The sequence below is a fragment of the Ambystoma mexicanum genome, chromosome 2q (genome assembly GCF_040938575.1).
Source record: "Ambystoma mexicanum isolate Mex_15411 chromosome 2q, UKY_AmexF1_1, whole genome shotgun sequence".
Taxonomy (NCBI): domain Eukaryota; kingdom Metazoa; phylum Chordata; class Amphibia; order Caudata; family Ambystomatidae; genus Ambystoma; species Ambystoma mexicanum.
In genome coordinates, this window is record NC_090924.1 from 1,083,900,228 (window position 1) to 1,083,922,989 (window position 22,762).

Genomic DNA, 22,762 nt, shown 5'->3' on the forward strand with positions numbered 1-22,762 from the left:
CGCATCTTGAACTTTATTAATCTCCAACCATGGTTGCTGCCTCAAACCATAGACCTGAAAGCAGGGTATAATAGTCCGCGATTATTAATCCTTTGGAGAGGTCTCTGCTCTAGCAGTAGAGGGACGGGATTAAAAGGTTCTGATTTTCATGTAATTCATTTTATTGACCTCTGCACATCCGGATTTGTTTACCCCTCCTGGGTCTGCGCTCTAAGCAAGGGGGGGGGGTGTCTGTGTGTGTGTGTGATTGTAGGTGTGTAGGTGTAGGTGTAGGTGTAGGCAGGCCTGTGGGTAGGGCTGTGATCAGAAAATGTGAATGTAGCCATAGGAAAATGCTGCACCATTTCCATAATGTTCCTCCAGCTTTATATAATATACTGCTAGAAGCACATGGACTCCAGCAGTATGTTCAAGTTTAATGTACTGCTCTAGGCAGGCTATGGAAGAGGTGCAACATTTTCCTATAGATATATTTAGATTTTCTGATTGGTTTATTTGTAGCCCTAGGAAAATGCTGCTTCGTTTCCCTAATGTTCCACCAGCTTATTTACTGCTAGTGGCATGTTGCCTCCAGCAGTATATTAAACTTGAATATACTGCTGAAGGCACGTTATGGAAATCCATTCTGCATGGAGGTGGCATTTGCATAGCGTGCCTCTGCTTGAGGCATGTTATGGAAACAGCACCTTCAATGATGTGCTGATTACTGAATGTATTCTGCTTGCAGAGCATCTCCAGAGGAAATCCTTTGGAGACCCTCTGTGAGCAAAATACATTCTGCACACCAGTGAAGTTGACGTTATATAAATACCACCTTTGCTAGTGTGCAGAATGTATTTTTCTCACAGAGAGTCTTTGAGGATTTCCTTTGGAGACACTGTATGGGCAACATAGCGTTGGGCAAAAGCTGCCACAGCCAATACACTATTTGCTTATTGGCTGGTGTGCCGAATGCATTTTGCTCACAGAGGGTGACTCAATGAGCAAAATACATTCAGCACACCAGCGAAGGTGTCATTTTCAGCAGCCAATAAGCAGTTGGTTTATTGGCTGCTGCAGCTTTTCCCGGCAGTGTTTTGTTTATGGCATTTCTCCAAAAGAAATCCTTGGAGACTCTCTCTGAGCAAAATACATTCTGCACACCAGTGAAGGTGATGCCACCTTCACTTGTGTGCAAAATGTATTTTTTTCACAGAATGTTTCCAATGACTTAATTTGGAGACGCTCCATGAACTAAACACTGCCGGCCAAATACCGCTGGGGGAAGGTGGTAGCAACCAATCATAAAAGTGGACTTCAGATTTGTGTGAGTGTTTTAGAAAGCGTTTGGCCGAAATCGAATAGCACCATTTCAGCTGAACTTTGGCTGAATATTAATTGAAGCGGAAGTTCAGTACACCCCTAGTGAACACTCTGTAGATAACATGTTGAAACCTGGGGGCCACATTTGTTTGTGTTCATATAATCCCTAATAGTGCAAAGATGATGGTATCAATTGGGGCATCTAAATCACAGACAGGAGGAAAAGCTCACTGTATGTTACATGTACTAAAACTCATCCTCTGTTTAATGTGTAAGCTAGCAAGACAACTATTGTTATATGTTATATCTCCAGAAAAACAGACGTGTTTACCTCAATTCCTCTGTTAGTTTTATTTTCACTGCACCTATTATTTTCATTCAACTAGTCTCAAGTTGCTCAAGCTTCTCATCTCGTGCTTTGGGCGGCAGGGCTTAATCCGATTGACATGGACAAATTGCTCTATTGTCAATCCACCTTCCTTTTTGATAATTTTATATACTACAGGGCAGACCTTGTCTACAATTTCATATGGCCCTTGCCATGCTGCCAGAAATTTAGAGTTTTTATGTTTATTTTTCCCAAAGTGGTACTCGTAAACCTGATCACCTATTTTGTATTCTCTTACATATGTTTTACTATCATAATAGGTTTTTGCACTATCAGCAGCTCTCTCCAGATTCCGCTGCACAAATGCAAATGCATGTTGTAAGTGCTTCCTCAATTCTTCCACATATTCGTGAATTGTGGAGGCATTCACAAGTGTTTGCTCATGCGTCCTGTACAGTAAATGTTGTGGCAATACCATTTTTATCCCTGTCAATATTTTGTGAGGGATAACAACTGTTGCCTTAGCGGGAGTTGATCTAATGGCCATCAATACCAACTAGATCCTGCCTCAGCTACAAACTTTTTTAGTCTGTCTACTATAGATCTATTGCTTCTGTCAACCCCACCTGAGGAAGATGGCCGATACGACATGTGCAGCTTCCTTTTCAAACCTAGTATCTGCCAAACTTTACACATCAATGCGCTAGTGAAATGACTTCCCCGGTCTGATTCTATTATTTGAGGTAATCCAAACCTTGAAAATATATGATTTACTAGTAACATGGCTGTTGTTTGCGCACTGCAATCCGGTGCGGGAATACATTCCACCCACTTGGACATCAGAAATCCCACAGTTAATAAATATTTATTTCCCCTAGCTGATCTTTTTACAGACCCAACATAGTCGATTTATAAATCTGACCATGGAAGGGTCAAACCTCTTTTCATTAATGTAGCCCTATGCATAGGGGAAGCAGGTTGAAATTGTGCCCATACCAAACACCCTATGGTGTATATTTCAACATCATGGGACATGTGTGGCCAGTAAGCATAATCCTTTAATATTTCCAAAGTTTTTTAGAACCCCTGTGTCCTGCAGTTATTGCGTCATGTGCATGATGTAGCATTAGTCCCCGAAATGACACAGGTACCATCCATTGAATGTGACCTGTTACAGACTCCCTAATAGTCAAACCATCTTGCAATCTAATTCTCTTTTTGTTCTTTAATAGCACCCTCAATTCTTCTTTTCCTTTGCAATCGTTTTCAGACAGAGGATTTTTTTCTGCAGCATTTAAATAATTATAAAACAGGCCTAAAATTGGGTCTTCTTTTTGTGCTTTGATCAGATCCTCATCTGGGGTATCATAACTCCATTGCACTACAGGCTGTTCGATTTCTTTTGGAGATTTGGAGCGTGTGATTGCATATCTACCTTTATTTCGCCAAGTAAGTGTTCAATAGGAAACAAATCTCCCATTACTGCACCAATTTTCGCCAACTGATCTGCTTTGTCATTTCCCTCCTTGTACTCTCCTGGCGCCTTCAAATGGCTATAGATTTTTCTCCAGTGTACTATTAAATCATTTTCTGATACTCGTTTGTCTATAGCTTGAATCATCTTACCATGTTTAAGGGGTTTGTTGTTATATGTGAGCATACCTTTTGCCTTCCAGCCAGGTAAATACTCTACAAAACTGTTTCGCGCATAATCAGAAACAGTCACTAAAACTATCTCTTTGAATTCATTTTCAACTGCGGTAGCAATTGCCTTGTAGATGGCAGCCAGCTCTGCTACTTCGCTACTCCTAGCTCCAATTCTCAGGTTCGCTCTAGGGATGTTGTCACATTTAAACCAAATATTTTCTATCCCTGCCACAAGTTGTTTTTCTTCATTATTTTCCACCTGATATGTACACCCATCCACATACACTGTTGGCAAACCTCTACACATCTCCTCATTGAAAGCTTTGTGTGGGAATTTCCAGGGTACACCCTGCTTCAACAATCCGGTTAAAGGCTGAGTAATCTCTGCGTAATTCTCAATGAATTTCCTGTTGTATCCTTTCATGCCTAATAAGCTCTTCAATCCTTTCAAGTTAGCAGGATCTTTCAACTTTCGTATTGCTTCCAGCTTTTTCTTTTGTGTGACATTGGCCTTTGCTCGGGGAATTCACATTACAGTTTAACATCTGCCGGGGGTCTAGAATGTGCAGGCAGACGCTCTCAGCAGAGACTGGGAGCAGTTGCACGAGTGGACGCTGAAGAAAGAGCAGGTGACAAAGATCTTCAGGAAGTGGGGGTTTCCCCCTCTCGACTTGTTTGCCACGCCAGAGAGCAGGCAGTTCCCATTGTTTGCCAGCAGAGTGGCTCATCCATAGTCAAAAGGAGACGTGTTCTTGTTCCCGTGGACAGGACTCTTCAGGTATGCATTCCCTCCATTTCCGCTGGTTCAGCGGACAATCCAGTGGGTGCGCAACTACCCATGCAAAGTGATCTTAGTTGCCCCATTCTGGCCCAGACAGACATGGTTCTCAGATCGCTGTCATCTAGCCGCTTCATCTGCGGGCAGAACAGGATCTGCTGTCGCAGGACAAAGAGTGAGTGTGGCATCACGATCCGGCATCTCTCGGCCTGGCTGCATGGCTCCTGACCACTCAGAGTTCGGTCATCTAGGTATCTCACAGGAGTGTCGTCGGATCCTGGATGCGGCAAGGGCGGCTTCCACTAATATCTATTACAGTAGAAAATGGGCGAGATTCTGTGCCAGGTGCGAACAGCAGCCGGGCAAGCGGCCATTGGAGGTTTCACCGGCCCAGGTTCTGCCATACCGGCTGCATCTTTCACAGGGGGGCGTGGTGTTGTCTTCAGTCAAGGTACATTTAGCGGTCATTTCCAGATTCACCAGACGGCACCATGCTACTGCTCTGTTTAGTGACAGATTGGTTAAGCATTTTCTGAAAGGACTTTTACGGACATTTCCGCTGGAGAAAAGGTTTGCCCCGGTATGGAGTCTTAATGTGGTTCTCGCTGCTCTCATGAAACGGCTGTTTGAGCCCATGTCAACGGCGTCCTTGAAGTTCCTCTCATGGAAAGTCGCATTTCTAGTGGCAATCACATCTGCAAAAAGGATTTCGGAGCTTCAGGCGCTGGTCATTGACCTGCCGTAACTGCGATTCATGACAAGGTTCTCCTGTCTACTAATTCACACTTCATACCAAAAGTGCCTTTGGCGTTTCACAAACATGCTACAATTGCCTTACCCTCGTTCTTTGCTAAGTCGACCATGCCGGCGGAAAGAGCCCTGTATTCCCTGGACGTCAAGAGGGTGCTGCTGAAGTTTTATCTGGCCCGTACTCAGGACTTTAGGCAGTCGAAACAGCTGTTTGTGGCGTTTGGTCCATCCAGCCAGGGACGATCCATTTCCAAGCAAGGACTTTCCTGTTGGATCTCGTCCACAATTTCATTTTGTCACAGAAAGGCTAGCAAGCCCTTGAGGGGCAATTCTAAGGCCCATTCTACAAGGTCCACACCGTTGTCAGTGGCGCTCTGGGCTGGAATCCCGCTCACTGACATTTGCCAGGCAGCTTCTTGGGTGGTGCTGCATACCTTTACCAGACACTACTGTCTGGGTCAGCAACAGGTGGGACAGGCGGTCCTTCAACGCCTGTTTCAATAAGGTAAGCCCTGCAGCTTCCGGGGTTTGCGTTTTACTCTGTCACTTGCTGGTTCTGTTATCATGCATGCTGTTGGATGTTATTCTTTATGTTCGTGGTTATGGGCTGGGTGCATGGGGTTGGTTTGCCTGTCATGCAACTCCAGTGGTAGATCATACTGCTCTGTAATCTATTCACAGCATGTGAATCCATGAAAGATCCAATGCTGGAGAAGGGAGTAGTTTCTTAGCTGTAACTCCATTTCTCCAGCGTTGGTATCTTCCATGGATTCACATGCGCCCACCGGCCACCCCCTGCAGGCAAACCTTGATTCGTGTTTCCTCTACTTTGGGGGTTAAAATCTGAAGGGAAGCCACAGGGGCGGGGCTATTTATACCAGACGTCCTGTAGGAGGTTTCCCAGCCTGACGACGGGAAATATTCACAGCATGTGAATCCATGAAAGATACCAACGCTGGAGAAATGGAATTACAGATAAGAAACTACTCCCTTCTTCTGTGTATGGTAATAATGCGTACTAACCCCAGTGTGGTATCAAGCATGGCAATAAGCACCATGTATAGCTATCTATTTTTACACCAGGAAATGAAAACTGCTCAGTATGTACTAAAGAATTTAAATGATTAAGTAGCCCTAAAAGTAACCTCAAAATACCTGTTCTTGTTCCACATGTTTCCTGAAAAATGCCTTGGGGGTCGGTATACACAAATTGCCCCTCCCCCACCCCATTCACCACATTATCAGTCCTGCACACTATAGACCGCTTGTAAGGTACATTTGGCCATCTGCCAAAACCATTTGTACACCCCCGACATAGGATGTCTGGAACAAAAACTGAACTTCTCCCCGAAATCCCCATGCTGGAATGACTCACCCAGGCTCTTCCGATAAAGAGAACCAACTTTATCTCCTCTGGTATATTGATAGGGAGAACACAGATGCAATACTTGGACCAGCAGGCAAGATACTGTTCAGAGATGATGCAGCAGGGGCAATGCTTTTAATTCGACGACAGTCATCCAATGTTTACAGGTTGCTTTGATGCTTGCAAATTTGATTAAGCACTATATAGCAAGAAAGTTACTTGAGCTGAAGTATGGTCAAAGTTAACACTGCCCCGATGCTAGGTGTTGGGAGCCCATCGTGATCGATTCCCTTTGGGATTCGGGAGCAAGCACAGTGAAAGTCTGATCTTGCATGTTCTGAAGTTGTTGATATAATAGATTTTTATCATTGGGGAACAGGGACGGGATGAGCGGCCGATAAGTGAAGGATTTGTGCATTGGTGTTCATTTCGATTGTTGGGATCCAGATGGGCGAGAGGGGGTTGGGGTAAGCACAGTAACAGTTAGGCAGAATGATACCTAGGAATCCATGGAGATCATTTCTCTGTATAGACAGTATAACCCTGAGAGTGAGTACTAAAATCCACATGCGCGACAGATAGAAAAATGTACAATATGGCCTAGTAAAGTTGGGCCTAGCTATGCCAAGTAGCTCCATATTTGTCATAGAATTAAGAGGTCATCAACAATGGAGTAAACAGTGAAAGGTGCTTACGAATAGAAGTGGTTGAAGGTTTTTATGTTGCCGGAAATGCATCTTACACCTACCCTATGCACTAAATGTGCTGTAAAATGGAGCCTAGCAAATTCTGGTCCTCAATCGCCACCAACTTCAAGTGAGTGAGAACCCTACAGCACAAACCGGTGAAGTTTAGAATGATTGGGACTAAATCACGTATAGATGTTAGGTGGGGGATGATAAAGAGGGTATAGAGGGTTGCAAGACCTACTGATAAATGCAAATGCCTCTAATTTTGTCAGTTATGACTTCTAAGAAACAGGAATTTAAAATGAGACACAAAGACGTGGATGTGGACTGGATGATGGGCATTTACAACTTCAGACAGATTCTTAATCAATATATATCCCCTTTACCAAAAAGCATTGTGTGTGAAACAAAAGCAATCGAATTTTGACTTGTGGACATGTGGAGGAAACTGCATTCTGATGATAAAGCATATGCCTTTTACTGTGGAGTGCATGATACCTCTTCTGGGATAGATGTTTTTTTTTTTTATATCTAATGGAGTCCTATGCAGTATATGTAATGTGAAAATGCTCCCCAGGTGCATATCCGACATTAGTGCAATTAGCCTGACAGTAGGGACAGGCAGTAATAGAGAACAGGCATAGTGGAGGTTCAAACCAGATGTGCTAAGTGAGACTGCCATCTTCTCTGCACTAGAAGATGAAATTAAATAATTTCTGTTCAGAAATAGAACTGAGGGGTGACGATTGAGACTTTATGGGAAACATTCAAGATATTTGTGAAAGGAATTTGCTTTTGGCTTGAGGGGCATATACTGTGCACAGTCGGCGCAGACTTCAAATCAATGGAAGATAATATAGGGGCAGCCGAAAAAGCATATGAAAAGAGTAAAGATCGGAGAAAACTTGGTAGAGATTGAACTAGAATCATTTTGCAAGGGGATATGAATAACGCGAGCACACAGGGATGGTGTTGCCCTGGTTGATTAACCTAGTAAAAGCAATGTATAACTAGGTGTTAGGAAAGATTTCCATGTAATGTGTAATTTTCCCTCCAGTTGTGTAGCCCCCAACTTTTTGCTTTGTTTAAACACCATAGTTTGACTTTACCAGAGGAGCACAGCCTTCTGCTGTGCTCCTCTGCACTTTTTCGCTCACTTCTTATGGGGAAATTGACATGCCCTTAAAGACAGTCACTACTGGGAGACTTTGTTTCCCTTCGTCCTTGTCCATGTTGCAACTTTTCTGCAACATGTAACAAGTGTACAATGTACCTTACAGTACCGTGCACTTGGGTCTAATAGTCATTTCCAAAGGTCCTAAATACTCTCGAAGGATTTTTTAGGAGAAGTACAGATGTGCCTTCGACAGGGTTGGTGGTAGCTTATCATTTCGTGCATTTTTAACCCTTTCCTGCCAGGTAAACCGTGGTTACCGCATTTGGCACAATTAGGTGGCCTGGCTCCAAAATGGCCATGCCACGAGGTTCTTTGTCCTGTCCTTTTTTGGCCATCTTGCCCTTTCACCTTCCCCAGGTCGAGCGGACCGGGTCAGTCCTTATTTGGGCATGCATTTTCCCGTGAAATGCCAAGCTTTCGCGGGCTTCTGTATCCCTTGTGTGTGTGCCTCCAGGATGTGGGTTGGAACGTCTGGTTCCAATACACATCCTGGGTGCCAGAGAGTCTGAGGTGCTGTGAATGCATGTCATATCCGTGATTGGTCCACGTATAGTATGCTTGTTTGAGAGCAGATCTCCCTTTGGGTCCTCTTTGTTTTGGCGCGAAGGAGATTTTGGATAAGAGAGTCGATGTCGATCTCTGGAGTTCTTACTGAGTGAAGGATAGGATCCAAGTATCCTGAAACTAAGAAGCCGAGTCGATGAACCGTTGATCAGAAACAAACATGGTGTGCCAATGTATACTAATGAGGAAATCTGTACAACATTTGCCATTTATTTCCAAACGTACCGACAGGACATTCCCATTTGCAACAATGAAGTACATACATACCTACAAGACTTAGATTTACTTGCACTAAATAAGCTAGAACAGATAGAACTAGGTGGGAACATTGCAACAGAAGAGCTCTGTGAAGATATAATCAGTATCAACTTCACTACAATGTATACAAATTAACTTTAGAAACAAGTAGTCTCCCAAATACTGAATCACTGCATTGTGCGAGCCCAAAAAGGATGCCAAATGTGTGGACCATACAGCCTTTGTATTTAATAAATATTGAAGATGAAACGACCAAAATCATAGTCATGAGAGTGACTCCTTTAATGAAGAAACCAGTCAACTCAAACCAAGCAGGGTTTATCCCAGGCAACTCCACAGACAGTAAACCCTCAGAGATTATACAATGTGATGTGTGGAGTAGGCATTTATTCAGAGGTGGCTATACGAGCCAGAGATGGCTATATAAGCCTGAGATGCTGAGAAAGCCTTCCACTAATTTATTTTGCAAGTTAGGAATTGGCCCTTGGACTGAATGATAAACAGTGACATCACCCAAGATCCCATTTCAAAGAGGTAAAAGACTGTATTAGAAGACGCCAGATGATGAGTTAACCATTTGACTGCCCTTAAGACATATAAGTATCTGTCCTCATTTCCATAGAAAAGCATTTAAGTACCAGCCGCAAAAGGATTTAAGGGTGTGTAAATGTAGGACATCATTTGGCTCCATCTTATATATGCCTATTACCTATAGGCTCTTTGCAAACCGAACGTGCAAAATATTTGAAGCAGCTGCTTAGAATCCCTGATGAGTTAGAGGAGATGGAGGCCTGGGAAGGGTTCGTGAGTGGCTGCCCAAAGTTTGAGTTTTGTCAATCACCCCTATTTTACCAAAATCCTGTTGCAATGGAAAAAGTCAAAGACTGTCCAATGCATTTAGATGAATAGACCGGAATTCATTTGTATCTTTGTTTTATTTTGCACGCATATGATTTGGGGATTTGTAAATGTTTTCATAGATTCTTTTGGATGGATGTAGAGTGGAAACTTCTCACAACATAAATAGAAAATCGAAAGGGCTTCTTATAAATTGATTTTTGGAAAGCTAGTGTTTAGTACAAGTTCGTTAGGATATTTTTAGCAAAATGTTAGCTACAGATTTGAAAGCATGTATACAGATTTTGTCCTTTTATTCTGTGGGTATTTGGGTTCAAAGGCAATATCTGTTTACTATTAGTAAAGTATAATTAAAAATAAATTGTTTTGCCATGTATTTGTATCAACAAGTGTTTGTGTTTTGTAATGGCATTCAGATAGCTGGACAAGAAACGCAATATACCGAACAAAGTGCACTGCTTTCTCAATTAAATCTTGAAGTGGAGGCAATAAAAGCAGATGCTGCAACGGTTAAAGAAGAGATGAACAGTTATAGAGAAAAGACTGAAAAATTGACAGAAGAATTGTTGGTAAGATCTTGCGAAAGGGACGTGTTAGAAATATATCAACAGTGTGTATATGAGTTTACTTTAATGTTTTACTTTAGTATTAATGCCCTCTGTCCTAGCAAATAACAGCACTTAATTGACCACAACACTTGTTATTGGTCATGGGTGAAGGAAGGGCTCTTGATTAAGTGTAAGGGCAGTTAGGTGTCCTTGCAGTGTCCTCAGAACACGTTGCTGCCATACAAAAAAGGAATGTGTGTGTAATCAGATGATCATTCATTAGGAAGTGGGTACAAGTGCATGAGTTTTACTGACCTGTTCCTTTCCTAGAGCCTTTTAAATGATCTACTAAGTCAGATTCGGGAGACAGGAAAGATGATATTTTTGAAAGGTTTATGTAAATGTTTCATGGGGTGACACTGTCAAGTTGGCGTAGACGGTGAAGGTGGGGGAGGGACTGGGGTGGTTGGGAATGTTAACATTTGAAAATTTGATGGTCATATTGAAAGCAAGCGCACATAGGTTGGTACACGCGTATTCCATATGTTCATAGAGTTTACCAAGTATAGCAGCTGATGACCTGCAAATCATATTGTTGACATGGAATGTTAGTGGGCTCAACAATCCAGTTTAGTAAGGCAAGCAAGATTAGCTCGTATGTGACACGGCCTGGGCCTAAGATCTTGATGTTACAGGAGACACACACTTTGGTAAAGTTGAATACATCCTTTGCACAGAACGGGGGTCCTCAGAGGTATTATACAGATTATTCCTTGCAAGAGCGGGGTGTCCTTACCCTTATACACCCCTCATTGGGATTCTGGGTATCGAAGAGTAGCGTGGACCCTAAAGGACGTTATGTAATATTGTGGGGTGAAGTGGCTGATGACCCTGGGTTTTACCTTAAGATTGCTGAAACGTTAACTCCTTTGGGTGGGACCCGGGTGATCTGGGAAGGAGACTTTAACACGATCCTGGATGCGGAATTAGATTTGTCATCATGTCAGGTCATCATGCCCCCCACGCAATCTTAGGAGTCTTGCAGTCTCTCGAGGCGAGAGCGTTTTGTTTACGGCATCCGGCCCCGTTTCACCTTTGAAATTGGCTATAATGGGCACAGTGATTGTTAGTGCTTGCCCTACGGCTTGCGGTGAACCATGGACCAATTGATTGTGGTGTCAAGGTTGACATTAATGACATCATTGTTGTATTTACATATATACGGTTGATAGTTTATCCATACCAACCTTGGAGACTTTTCAGCTCATTTGACAACATCCGTTGGTGTATGTTCTTAGGACTCCTACCGCACCATATTAAAAGAATTTTTAATGAAAAAGAAGTGTTTTCCCCTGAAGAAAGTTCAGCCACATAAAGGCATCAAGAACTGAAACATGCTACATGTCGAGAATATATATGTTGTCTGTGACACATTCGTTTTATGATGTTGTGATATGCTGCTATATTTGTGTCTATGTATTTGTCTAAATTGTGAGTTTTTTGGAAAATTGAGTAACATAATTGTATTGAATACGATTAACTGTTGTTCGAACTTAGGGTCTTTTTCTGTTTACAATAAATTATATATATATATATGTTGTACTTTATCTATTTTTTCAAGATACAAGTACCGGTACATCATTTAGAAAGGTGTTTGGGTTCCTAGTTTGATACCTACAATTGTTCATTTGTGTTTTGGTGTCCTATCTCTTTGTTTATGAATATATATCTATACATCCCCTGATGGTAGAGATAGTGAAGAATAGGGGTAATCTTTTGGAACTTATTTGAATCACCCCACGCAATCTTACCAGAGTGGCCCAGATACTACACCAATTGTTGCTACACCTCCCTCTTACAGATATTTGGCGGGAACTTCACCCACAAAGCAAGGAATTCACCTATTACTCCTCTGTCCACGACTGAGTCATGCATAGATTTTTGGTTACTGGCCTCGCAGAGGGCCACCACGGTTCAGGACTGCACTATTCTTCCACGCACCCTGTTTGATCATTCCCCTGTGTCCCTGACCCTTGAGATTACGGACTACCCTGTGCAGACTTCACGCTGGAGAATGGCTTCCTGTCTCCTGTGGGACTCCAATGTAGATGAATCCTTAGAAATGGAGCAAGTGGTGTCAACTGACTAGGGCAGTATCTCTAAATGCTGGGCTGCGACTAATTCAATTCAAGGTACTGAACCAATTGCATTACACTCCTGCTAAATAGGCTAGGTTTTCCCCAGATGACACGGGTAAATGCGGGCGTGTCCCCCAGTCATGACATTTTGGGGCAAGGTGGCAGAAGCAATAGACGGTATGTTGAATATCTCATCTTCCCTCGCCCCACTTAAATAACTGATTGGGGACGATGGGAAAACCTCAGAAACTACGAGACCATTTGTTATGTTGCATGTGCAGTCGCGAAAAGATGCATTTTAAAACATTGGACGTCCAAGAATGCACCCAGCCACGAGGACTGGCTACGCGAATTAGCCTATGTCAACGAATGTGAAGAAAGATGTCTTATTTGTGTCCCCTGCATGCCACCCTAAGGACCTGGGCTCCATTTAAACTGTACTTAACTGAGTTTAACTCTGAAACTTTGAGTACTTGACATCACAATATTGCTGCTATTTAATTCAAGATTATCTTGTTTAAAGTATAAGTGCTCTAAGTACCAATGTTACAATACTGTATTGAGATTTGCTTGATGTATGACTAGAATATAATGAATAAAGAATATAAAAAAAGACCTATCATACCCCTATAATCCAGAAAAACCTAGTTTAAACAAAAAGGTATCTTAAGTGTCTCTTACACAAATGATGGAGGGATGGCTGGTTTCTGACCCTAACTGAATATGTATGCAGCTCCACCTATTTTATACGGGGCCCTCACCTGAGGACCACTTCAAAGAAAGTCTCCAAAAAAAATTGCTAGAGCTCCTTGCGCCATACACAGCTCCAATACAGGTCTTCTCAAATGTCTTTTAGGGCTTATTTCCCAATGCACAGTTCAAGTAAAGTGGTTGTTAAATGTCTGTCTTTTGCTCTGAATATCCAGAGGCCACTTTCAGCCCTTTTTGAACACCCTTTGGTTCCTACCTCTCCCTGGGGTCTCTGGTTTCATAACTCCTTTTGGCGTCACATCTCATTCAGCCCTCTCTGGGCTCTGGTGTCTTCTACCCCGGCCTGGGGTCTCGGGTCTCACACACCCTTTTGGGGTTGAGTCTCTTTTAGCCCTTCTGTGGTGTCTTCTACCCCAGTCTGGGGTCTCTGGTTTCACACTCCCTTTGGGGTCAGATCTCTTTTAATCCTTTCTGGGATCTGCTTTCTTCTTCCCCGACCTGGGGTCTTGGGTTCACACCCTTTCTTGAGCTCTGTTTCCTAACACCCCGCATGGGGGTCGGTCTGGCCTTTCCGCACTCTACCTGGCTCCCAGGAGCAACCCCGAACTTCTGCGGTTTGTGTGGTGCACCTCCAGCTAGATTTTCTCTTTGGCCGATGAGACTTTGCTGCCTCTGCCTAGTCCGGCGGCTCTGCATGAGTTGGAACCCCTGATCCAGTCCAGTGGCAGTTCTGTGGAATATCGGCGTCGGTTGGTCTCGGCTTCGCTCAGTTGCAGTTAAAGCGCTCTGTTCCTATGGACTTTCTCTGCGACTGGTACGGACCTTTGTATGGGAGTTGCACATTCTGTGAGTTTCTCTGTGCATCCGCCCACCACGCTTAGCGTGTGCACTCCTCTCTCTGACACACCTCCCAGGAGGAAGCCTTCCTGTGAGCATCTTTCCGCACTCTAGCCTTCTCTCTCTCGCCTTGTTCCACCGCTATTGGGTCTCGTAGCTCTCGTGCAACAAGGAGGTGGGGTTTTCTCCCATTCTCCGCCTCATGTAGAAGGTGGTGCCCGCCACAGGTCAGAAACCATACCAGGCATCAGTGTGAAAAGGGTAAGCCATTACACACACTAATTTCAGTGTAACCAACAAACATTTCAGGAGTTACAGGATAAGGAAGGTAGCACATATCCCTATTTAGGGACTGCCTATCATCATAGGGGGCACAGGGGAGCCCCAGTGGGGATTCCGTTTGCCTTGTCCCATAGGGTGTGGTAAGCTGAGCGGGCTCAACTCCCAGTCCCAAAGGGTGTGGTTCACTCTTGTGGGGACGGGGCGAATTTTCTGGCTTTGTCACAATTCTTTATGTACTGGTGTTTGTGTCTTTGTCATTGAGCAGAAGAGAATGCTTCAGTCAAAGCTGGTTTTTCTATTGAAAATGTTAGATTTGCCCCAGCCTCTTCTGAGTGATTATCAGCTAGCTCCTATTGACGTGTTATAAGACCTATGTTACCCTTATTGGTCCATTGAAGCGCCGTCGTACCTGGGTCAAGCCCAGTCTTCCCTAGTATATATTCCCCTGTTCTGGGTGAACTCTCATAGACTGCCCTTCATTTTTGTGTTGGGAAAGACTGTGCGTGTGTGACTTGTATTGGGTTACTCCTTGTACTATTAGCAGTGTTTTTCCATCTAACTCAGCAAACTTGTATCACACTGCATGCGAGTTGCTGCTAACTCACTTTTAAAGCAGTTTTTGATTAAATTGTAGCAGTATCATACAAGTTTTGCCGGGGAACTACACTTCCCAGCATTCCTAGGCTCCTATAAATCTGGTCACCAGGCACACCTGCGCTGGTGCACCTTGGTCAAGCCCAGTCATCGCTGGAATTGACGTGTTGGTGTTTCCTCTCTGCTTGAACTCTGTTTTCAGGTAATCTCAGATTTTTGTCCTGCTACGGGCACTATTGTGACTGCAAACCATGGGTTTTCTGCCCAAAGCATCCCTCTCTTTCTTGCTCTCCTGCGCTCAAACCGACTTGCGCTAATTAATAAGCTTAAGTATTCCAAATTTGATGAGACAGATTACCGTCAGCCAGTCTCTTTGTCATGATCCCAGTCAGTGGGCATAGCCCACATTCAGGCTTTCAGGCTAGACAGAGAACATTAGATGCAACAGTAGGTCAAAGGTGGGTGTTAGCTTGGCACACATGGCATTTACATCATTCTCAGCATACACTTCGATAGACTTTTGAGATGTTTTACTGTAATTCCATGCACCTAACATGGCCGCTGCAAGGTCCTTTCAGAAGTTACAGCACGCTCTATTCATATTGCAGAGAGAGCAATTTAATCCCTGCCTCTGCTGGAACGCGCGCTTCGCGTCTGCTCCGCTGACAGCAGATAACGCTACCAGCGTTTCTCGTCACAGAACCTGTAAAAGGAGATAGAGACATTCGTTTTACAGCAAACTACAGAGTTCAGTAAGTAAATAGAAAATAATTACCTGTCTAAGGTTATCACCGAAGTAACTATCTTCCGTCGGAAGTTTCACTCACAGCCACAGCATCTTCAGTCAGCAATCTTCGCTCGTAGTCACAGCATCTTCAGTCAGAAGGTTCACTCACCGCCACAGCATCTTCAGTCAGCAATCTTCGCTCGTAGTCACAGCATCTTCCGTCAGAAGTTTCACTCACCGCTGCAGCATCTTCAGACAGCAGTCTTCGCTCGTAGTCACAGCATCTTCCGTCAGAAGGTTCACTCACTGCCACAGCATCTTCAGTCAACAGTTCTTTTCGTTTGTAGTCACAGCAACTTCAGTCAGAAGTTTCTTCCACAGCCACCGCATCTTCCGAAGGTATTTTTCGTCAGTTTTCTGAAAACCTTCAGACAAGACAAGAGGTATTTAAATTAACAATAAACACATTTAATAGTTAAAGAAGACGTTTACTAAGCATTTTACGTACCTGAAGGTTCTTCAGGTTTTCACCTCAGTTGTTTCCACGCGCTTCCATGAAGGCTGCAGTGAACTTACGTTTTAAAAATGTTTCTCATCCTGAGTAACTCTACAGCCCTTCGCAGCCATAATTCCTTTTCCTAAATTCAGAGAACCTGCAAAAGAAAGGAAAAAGAGCAAGTTATTAGAAAGAGATCTCTCCAACGTAGGAATTAATCCAAGCCTTAAAAGATGAAAGTATTTTCACCAGCTACTAACCCTAAGACTCATTCTTAAAAAAAGTTAAAACATTTGTGACAAAAGACTATAGAATTCTTCAGCTACCCCAATTACCATTGTTTCTTGATCTCAATGTGCCCCTGTAGAAAAGCAGGATGGAGAGCGCCACAAAAAATACACATGTGAGAAGGGAGGGATTAAAAAAGTACACATCTCATGCAGTAGTATCTTAGTCAGTAGATGTTAGTGTTCTATTATTGTTACTGTTGTTTAAACAGAAAGAGAATCCAAAAAGTATCAAGCACCAGGTCCACAGGTTGAGAAGGCATTATGCTCATGAGGAGTCCAGTTAAGCGTAACACTCGTGTACTAGCACCAAACTTAGCTCAGCTTCCCTTTCGACTAAGGACTCAAATGAGGGCCTCACCCCCCCCCTTAGATATCACTAATGTCTCAGTTGTCACACCATCAGACTAGTGTCAAACCTTCCAATTGAGTCAGAAGGAAAGTAGAATCGTGGACTCTGAGCAAGACTCCGGTGCTACTTCTATCGGGGACCCTCTGATTCTACCACAAATAACTGAGCAAAATTATATTCCAACTATCATAGAGTGTAATGGGACTAAACCTAAGGCAGTCTTGCTGAACACCAGACCCAGGATATACATGATCTGATCCAGGACAGTCAAATATATATTTTATTTCTAACCGAAACCTGAATTCGAGACACCAGTGGGCCATTCATTAATTTGGCTGTTCCTCCTGGCTGCTCTATATTCTGTAAAAACAGAGAAATAGGCTATGGGGGAGGAGTGGCAATTATAGCAAAATCTGAAATGTCCCTTTTTGACTCTCCAATCTCTTGTCAGGGCTGCGAGATCCTTCATGTAAAAATGACCCCCACCCCAAGCATTTGCGTGAATGTTATTCTCCTTTATCGCCCACCTGCAGCATTGCCAGACTTCATTGAGGACATCTCTCAGATATTGGGATCCTTAGAGGGCCCAAATCCAGCTTTTGTCCTTCTAAGGGATTTCATTCAACTATTGGAATGGGGAAGAAATTGACAAAACAGCTATAGAGCTGGCAAGAACTCTAAACAACCCGAATTTCCATGCTAGTAATATTGACCCCACTACAGACAATCATATATTAGATTGTGTAGTTACCAAAAATATTTCCGCCTCCATTATTGAAGCGTTACCCTGCATTTGGTCAGATCATCATATTGTGAACTTCGATTTCCACCTGCCTGAGGCTGTGACCAAACTCCCTAATCCTTTTAAAGTCATTACTAACCATCATTTCAATCGGATTAAGGCTCAGGACCTCTCTGCATGCCTAACAACGGTTATGAATGAAACTAACAGTGGGGACTCTGTTGAATAACTGGTCTCCTCCTTCTCCGATACCATGCTGAAGATGCTCAACGAAAAAGCCCCGCTCTGGTCTAAAGTTGTGTGAGACAACCCCGGCCACCAAAAATGGTTTACCCCCCAATTTACGACCATGAAAAAAAAGAAACGTAAATTGGAACTCCAGTGGTTAAAACATCCAACCGAAGGAAATAAAGCTGCATGGAAGGAACTAGACAGAACATGTAAAAATAGAATTGTTGCATCGAAAAAGGAGTACTATAACCTTGAGATTAACCAGGACTCCAACTGTCCTAGAAATCTCTTTCAGATTCTAAGACACTTGGAGAAGCCTAAAGCCCTTCTAGCGTTGTTCGTGCCAACACTCCAGGATCCTATGGCTGTTCAACTAGCCTTTTGGGGGGGGGGGGGAGAGGAGAGGGGAGAGACTTGTTGCCCCTTTCCTGGCCAGATTTGTCAATACCTCCTTTAGAGGTGGCATTATCAATGCTTATTTTGTAAAAAAATAAATAAATAAGTGCCATGGCCCAAAAAACCTTGGCCCCCTAATGCCGGGGCTGGCGGGCGGCGCGGGCCAGGCCGTTTCAGTGCTAGACCTAGATCAGCCCACCACCTGTGTAGGGGCATCTAACTTCATTACTCATTGTAATGAGACTGTTCTAGTGCAGCTTCAATGTTGCAATCAGTTAACTCTCTCCTTTAAGTCTGAAAGCACCCACTTCTTGCACATCCTGAAGGTCCTAGAAAGTGTGAAAATGGCAAATGGTGTGCAATGAAAGACCCAGTATCATAGCATAACAGGGCATTTGAGTCTGGGGCAGTACTCTGGATGGCCCAAGCAACTTCAGTGGCTGCGAGCAACAGGGGAGAAAATGTAATGTTGGTTCTACCAGAGTTAGTCTGCAATACATACTCGAATCTCTGGTGCACTGACTGGCTGGTGAGACTAAATATGTCTGTCAAATCAAGTGTTACGACTCCAAGACTGGGAGAGGGCCAGTGCAGCAATAATGCATTTCTATTTGACAGTATTGGAGCCAGTAGCAGAGGAGGACCGGGGTACGCCAATGTGTCCCTACACTTATTAAAACTGTCCTATTGTAACTTAAGGGTGTAAATGTAATCGCTTATAATATAAGCACTCCAATCTTTGCAGTTGAAGTCAGGGTGAGATTACATTATTTGCCTGGTATCACACACTTATGCTGAACAGTGAAGTAGGGATTTTTTTAACCCACTCTGCAATTTGGGAACAGCCACCTTCGTCCGCGCTTTACACAGAACAAATATTTAAGTTTTGGATGTCAACAAGACCTAAATAATACTGTCCTATAGAGTTTACTTGCAAAATACACACATTGCATAAAAGCTTCATGACAAAATGTAAATCCTTACAGCAGCATGTTGGGCCAAAATAATATCAGTGTACCTTTTATTTTTCAGATCCTGAATGGAAAACTATAAGATGCAAAAGGCAAAATATCTATTTTCCCACTTTATTTGCAGCGCTTTAAGACGCACAATAAAATAAGTTGTGTCATAAACTCACTTAGGTTTGGAGATTCGTCACAAACCTCCAGCGTGTTGTATGGTTTTAAGAAAATACCTACTGTCCCGTTGCACTGTTCGGTGTGGCACAGGTTCGAATGCTGCTAAAATATATAGTATATATTCCGTAGCAGACTGTATGTAAAATCAGAGGGTAAACAAAGGTGCCGCAATGCAATGAAAAGAAATGCCAGCTCTTTAGAGAATGGGGGGGTGGAGATGTTTTGTCATGCGACTCCGAGATGTGTTGGAATGTAGAAGTTAGCATGAGACAGTGCTAGCGTACCTGAATTGAAGCTTCCAGCATTAATATCCTGATGCACAGAGCATATCTACTCATTCCTTATACACTTCCAGCCAAACCCCTGAAACCCTGCGTGACATATATGCATTGAAGGTGATGGGTCCCTTAAAAATGCACACGACGCGCGCATCCCCTCAACAGATGGTACACCTCAGTCCAACTCCCAGGAGGCATGTGCCAAGCGCATGTAGAAGTGTTCTGCATGCAGAAAAGCTTAGTTATGAATGGATCACTGGTCTGCAAGACATTTTGGTTTAGCTAGGACCGAATCAAATCACTTCCTCCAACAGAATGCATGGAAAGCCGAGTCAGCCATAAAGGTGGCAAGCATTCTGTCCTGCAAATGGGCATTCAAATATTAAACAGTGCACTACTCGGCAGATTGTTTGCACTGCCTATGGTGAGCCAGCTTCGGACAACAAAGCCTGGCCACACTACTGTCATCACACCAGAAAAATACGAATTTCTCCAGCATGGGGTCTGGCATGGATTCACATGCTCATGAATATTCCTTGTCATCAGGCTGGGAATCCTCGGTACAGAAAAAAAATCAGTATCAGTTTCGTTTCTGATCTGTCTTTCCTAGTAGTAAACAATCACTGATCTCTGGGTCATACTGCCCACAGCCAATGACTGCCCTCTCCCTAAGCCCCGCCTCCAGCAACCATCCTCAGATTTTTACCGCACGTTCAAGTGTTGGGAATCCTCGTGCTCTAGCTCTGGAGCTTTACTGCGTTTTCGCGCTTTTTCACAGAGAATTTCTCATTTTTCGGTTAAATTGAGCCTCAATCTCCACCGTCTTTACATCCGATCAACGGGGACCCGTTTCGGAAGTTTCTACGCCCCTCAAGGGTGAAGATTTCGTCGAGCGACGCTTTTGGAGGTTTCCAGAAGTTTCTGAGGCCCACCCCGGACATGGCCCAGGAGAAAAGGAGCTCGAAGCCCGGGAAGCTGTTCAGGGCCTGCCCTGGATGCCAGCTGCAGAACGTGTTCAAGGAAGACGAGCATTCCTTATGCCTCTACTGTCTTCACGAGGACAAAACGCACGTGGAGGAGGACTGTGCGTTTTGCGGGAACATGTCGGAGCGGACCATGAGGGACCGCCATCTTCGTCTCGCCAACTGGCTGGAGGGAAAAAGCCCGTCAGGTAAGAAGAAAAAGAAGAGCGGTCTTCTAGGTCCTGTGAGGGTGCCCCGGCGACGGGGGCCCAACAGAAAGCTAAGCACCGCGAGTCCGCGGGCACCGGGAGCGCCGAACGGTCGGGCTCCTCGGCTGCCAGGCAGGGCGAATCCTCCCCGGCGCCATCGACCACGAGCCAACGCTCTGGCTCAGGTAAGAGGAAATCCGAGAACCCAGCCAAGCTTCTGGAGAGGCCCCGGTCAATCTCGAAGATTTCGGCTGAGGGGGAGCGAGGCAGGGAGCCCTCCCTCAAGGTGAAGGCCACAAGCACGCAGTCGGTGACTAAGGCCTTGATTCACCCAGCCAAGGCCTCTATCGAGGAGGTTGCGGAAACCCTAGCGCAGCCTGCGGAGGTTACACCTGTGGTAGCGGCCTCGGGGCTCAGAGTCTCCCTGCCACCTCGGAGGGAGGCATCTTTCAAGCCAATCGAAAAAAAACCCTTGAAAGCCCCGGCGGAGAAAGAGGGGGGGCAGTGGCCGTCGTGGATTCAGACACAACCTCCGAGGAGGAACTAGTCGAAGCCCCTGAGAGCCACGACGCGGGCATGGAGGTGGAGCAGCCCGTCGAGAGGCATCCCGACGAGGGGGACGACGGAAGCGACGGTGATGCCGACGGGACCCCAGACCAACCGTCGCGCCCGTCGCAGCCAGTGCCGCAGGACAACTCGGCGGTCATTTTGATGGCAATTCAATCCTTATGCTCTGAGATAAGGACTAGATTGCCTTTAATCTAGTCCCAACGGAGGAGCCAGGGGCAGGGCCGTCGGGAAGTCCGCCACCCAAGAGGAGAAGAACACATCCTCCTGCACCCTTCCAGCCCTCGAGGCCTGCTCAACCCTCCTCCCCGTCCACGGTCTGCGGGGATGACACGGGCACAGACACGGCCACGACGGGCACGGACGACAAGGACTGCGACGGCGTGGTGGACCTCCCGTCACCCCCCCCCCTCCTCGGGCTTCCCCGCCCGATGAGATTGGATCCTTCCATGCGATGATCTCCAGGGCATGCAAGCTTTTCCAGCTCTGCCCTGAAGAAAAGAAGGAGGGGTTCCTCTATCAACGTCGAGACCAAGAGGAAGACGGTCCTCGGGGTACCTCTACTGGATGACATCTGGGACGAGGGGCTCTCCCTCCTCAAGAACCCTTCCACAACACCGGCAAAAAGGGACCGATACGAAAAGTAGTACCGGGTCCCCGACGCGGCCCCTCTATGCCTTAAAGCACAGCCAACCCCGGATTCAGTCGTCTCGGCGGCGGCCAGGAAGAAGGCGGGGGGGGCATCGGCATCGAAATCGACTTCGCCACCAGACGGCAAGGGAAAGTAGCTCGACACGATGGGACTACGACGATTAAGGCGGCCAACACCCTGGCTATCGTTGCCCGTTTCGACAGGGAACTTTGGTATAAAATTGCTCCCTTGTTGGACTTCCTGCCGGATGACAAGAGGGCAGAAGCCTTGGACATCCTGCAAGAAGGCGAGGTGGCGTCGGACCACGCCATAACGGTGGCGACGGACATCGCTGACACCGGTTTCCACCATTTGGGCAACAGTGTTTGCCTCAGACGGCGTGGATGGCTGAAGGCGACGGATTTCCGCCAGGACGTACAAGCCAAGGTGTTGGGACATGCTCTTCGACGGGAACAACCTGTTTGGGAAGACAGTCGATGAGTCCCTGCAAGCCATCAAAACGGACACGGAGACAGCCCAGGCCCTGAGAGTTCTCTAGCAACGACAGCCGTCCTTTCGGAACACCGGAGGCAAGCAAGGGTCCTCCAAAGGTTCCGGCAGCGGCTCCTCTACCTACCGTCAAGTGGCCCGTTCCTCGTCGCAGGAGGCCTATAGAGGACGGGGCAAGTCTGGAGGTTCCCGCCGTCGTCGCCAGGGAGGTCAAGGCGGCAAGGCGGCCTCGAAACAGGACTGAACAGACCGTGGCGTCGGGCCCCCACCGAAGCACCCCAGTGGGAGGCCGGCTGACAAAGTTCGTCAGCGTGTGGGAGTCCATCTCCACCGACCGTTGGGTTCTGGATACCCTGCCCCAGGGGCATGCCCTCGAGTTTCTAAAGAAATGCCCACCCGTGCCACCCG

General features: G+C 45.3%; 1 protein-coding gene across 4 annotated transcripts in view; it reads left to right on the forward strand.

Annotated features, from left to right (window-relative positions):
• Window positions 1-22,762, forward strand: part of AKAP9 (A-kinase anchoring protein 9) — a 2,953,299-nt gene that overhangs the window by 2,030,639 nt on the left and 899,898 nt on the right. For all 4 annotated transcript variants that reach the window (XM_069648423.1, XM_069648424.1, XM_069648425.1 and 1 more), the window contains one exon: window positions 10,134-10,286. In XM_069648423.1, the coding sequence (XP_069504524.1) occupies window positions 10,134-10,286 (153 nt within the window). The remainder of the gene's footprint in view (window positions 1-10,133; window positions 10,287-22,762) is intronic.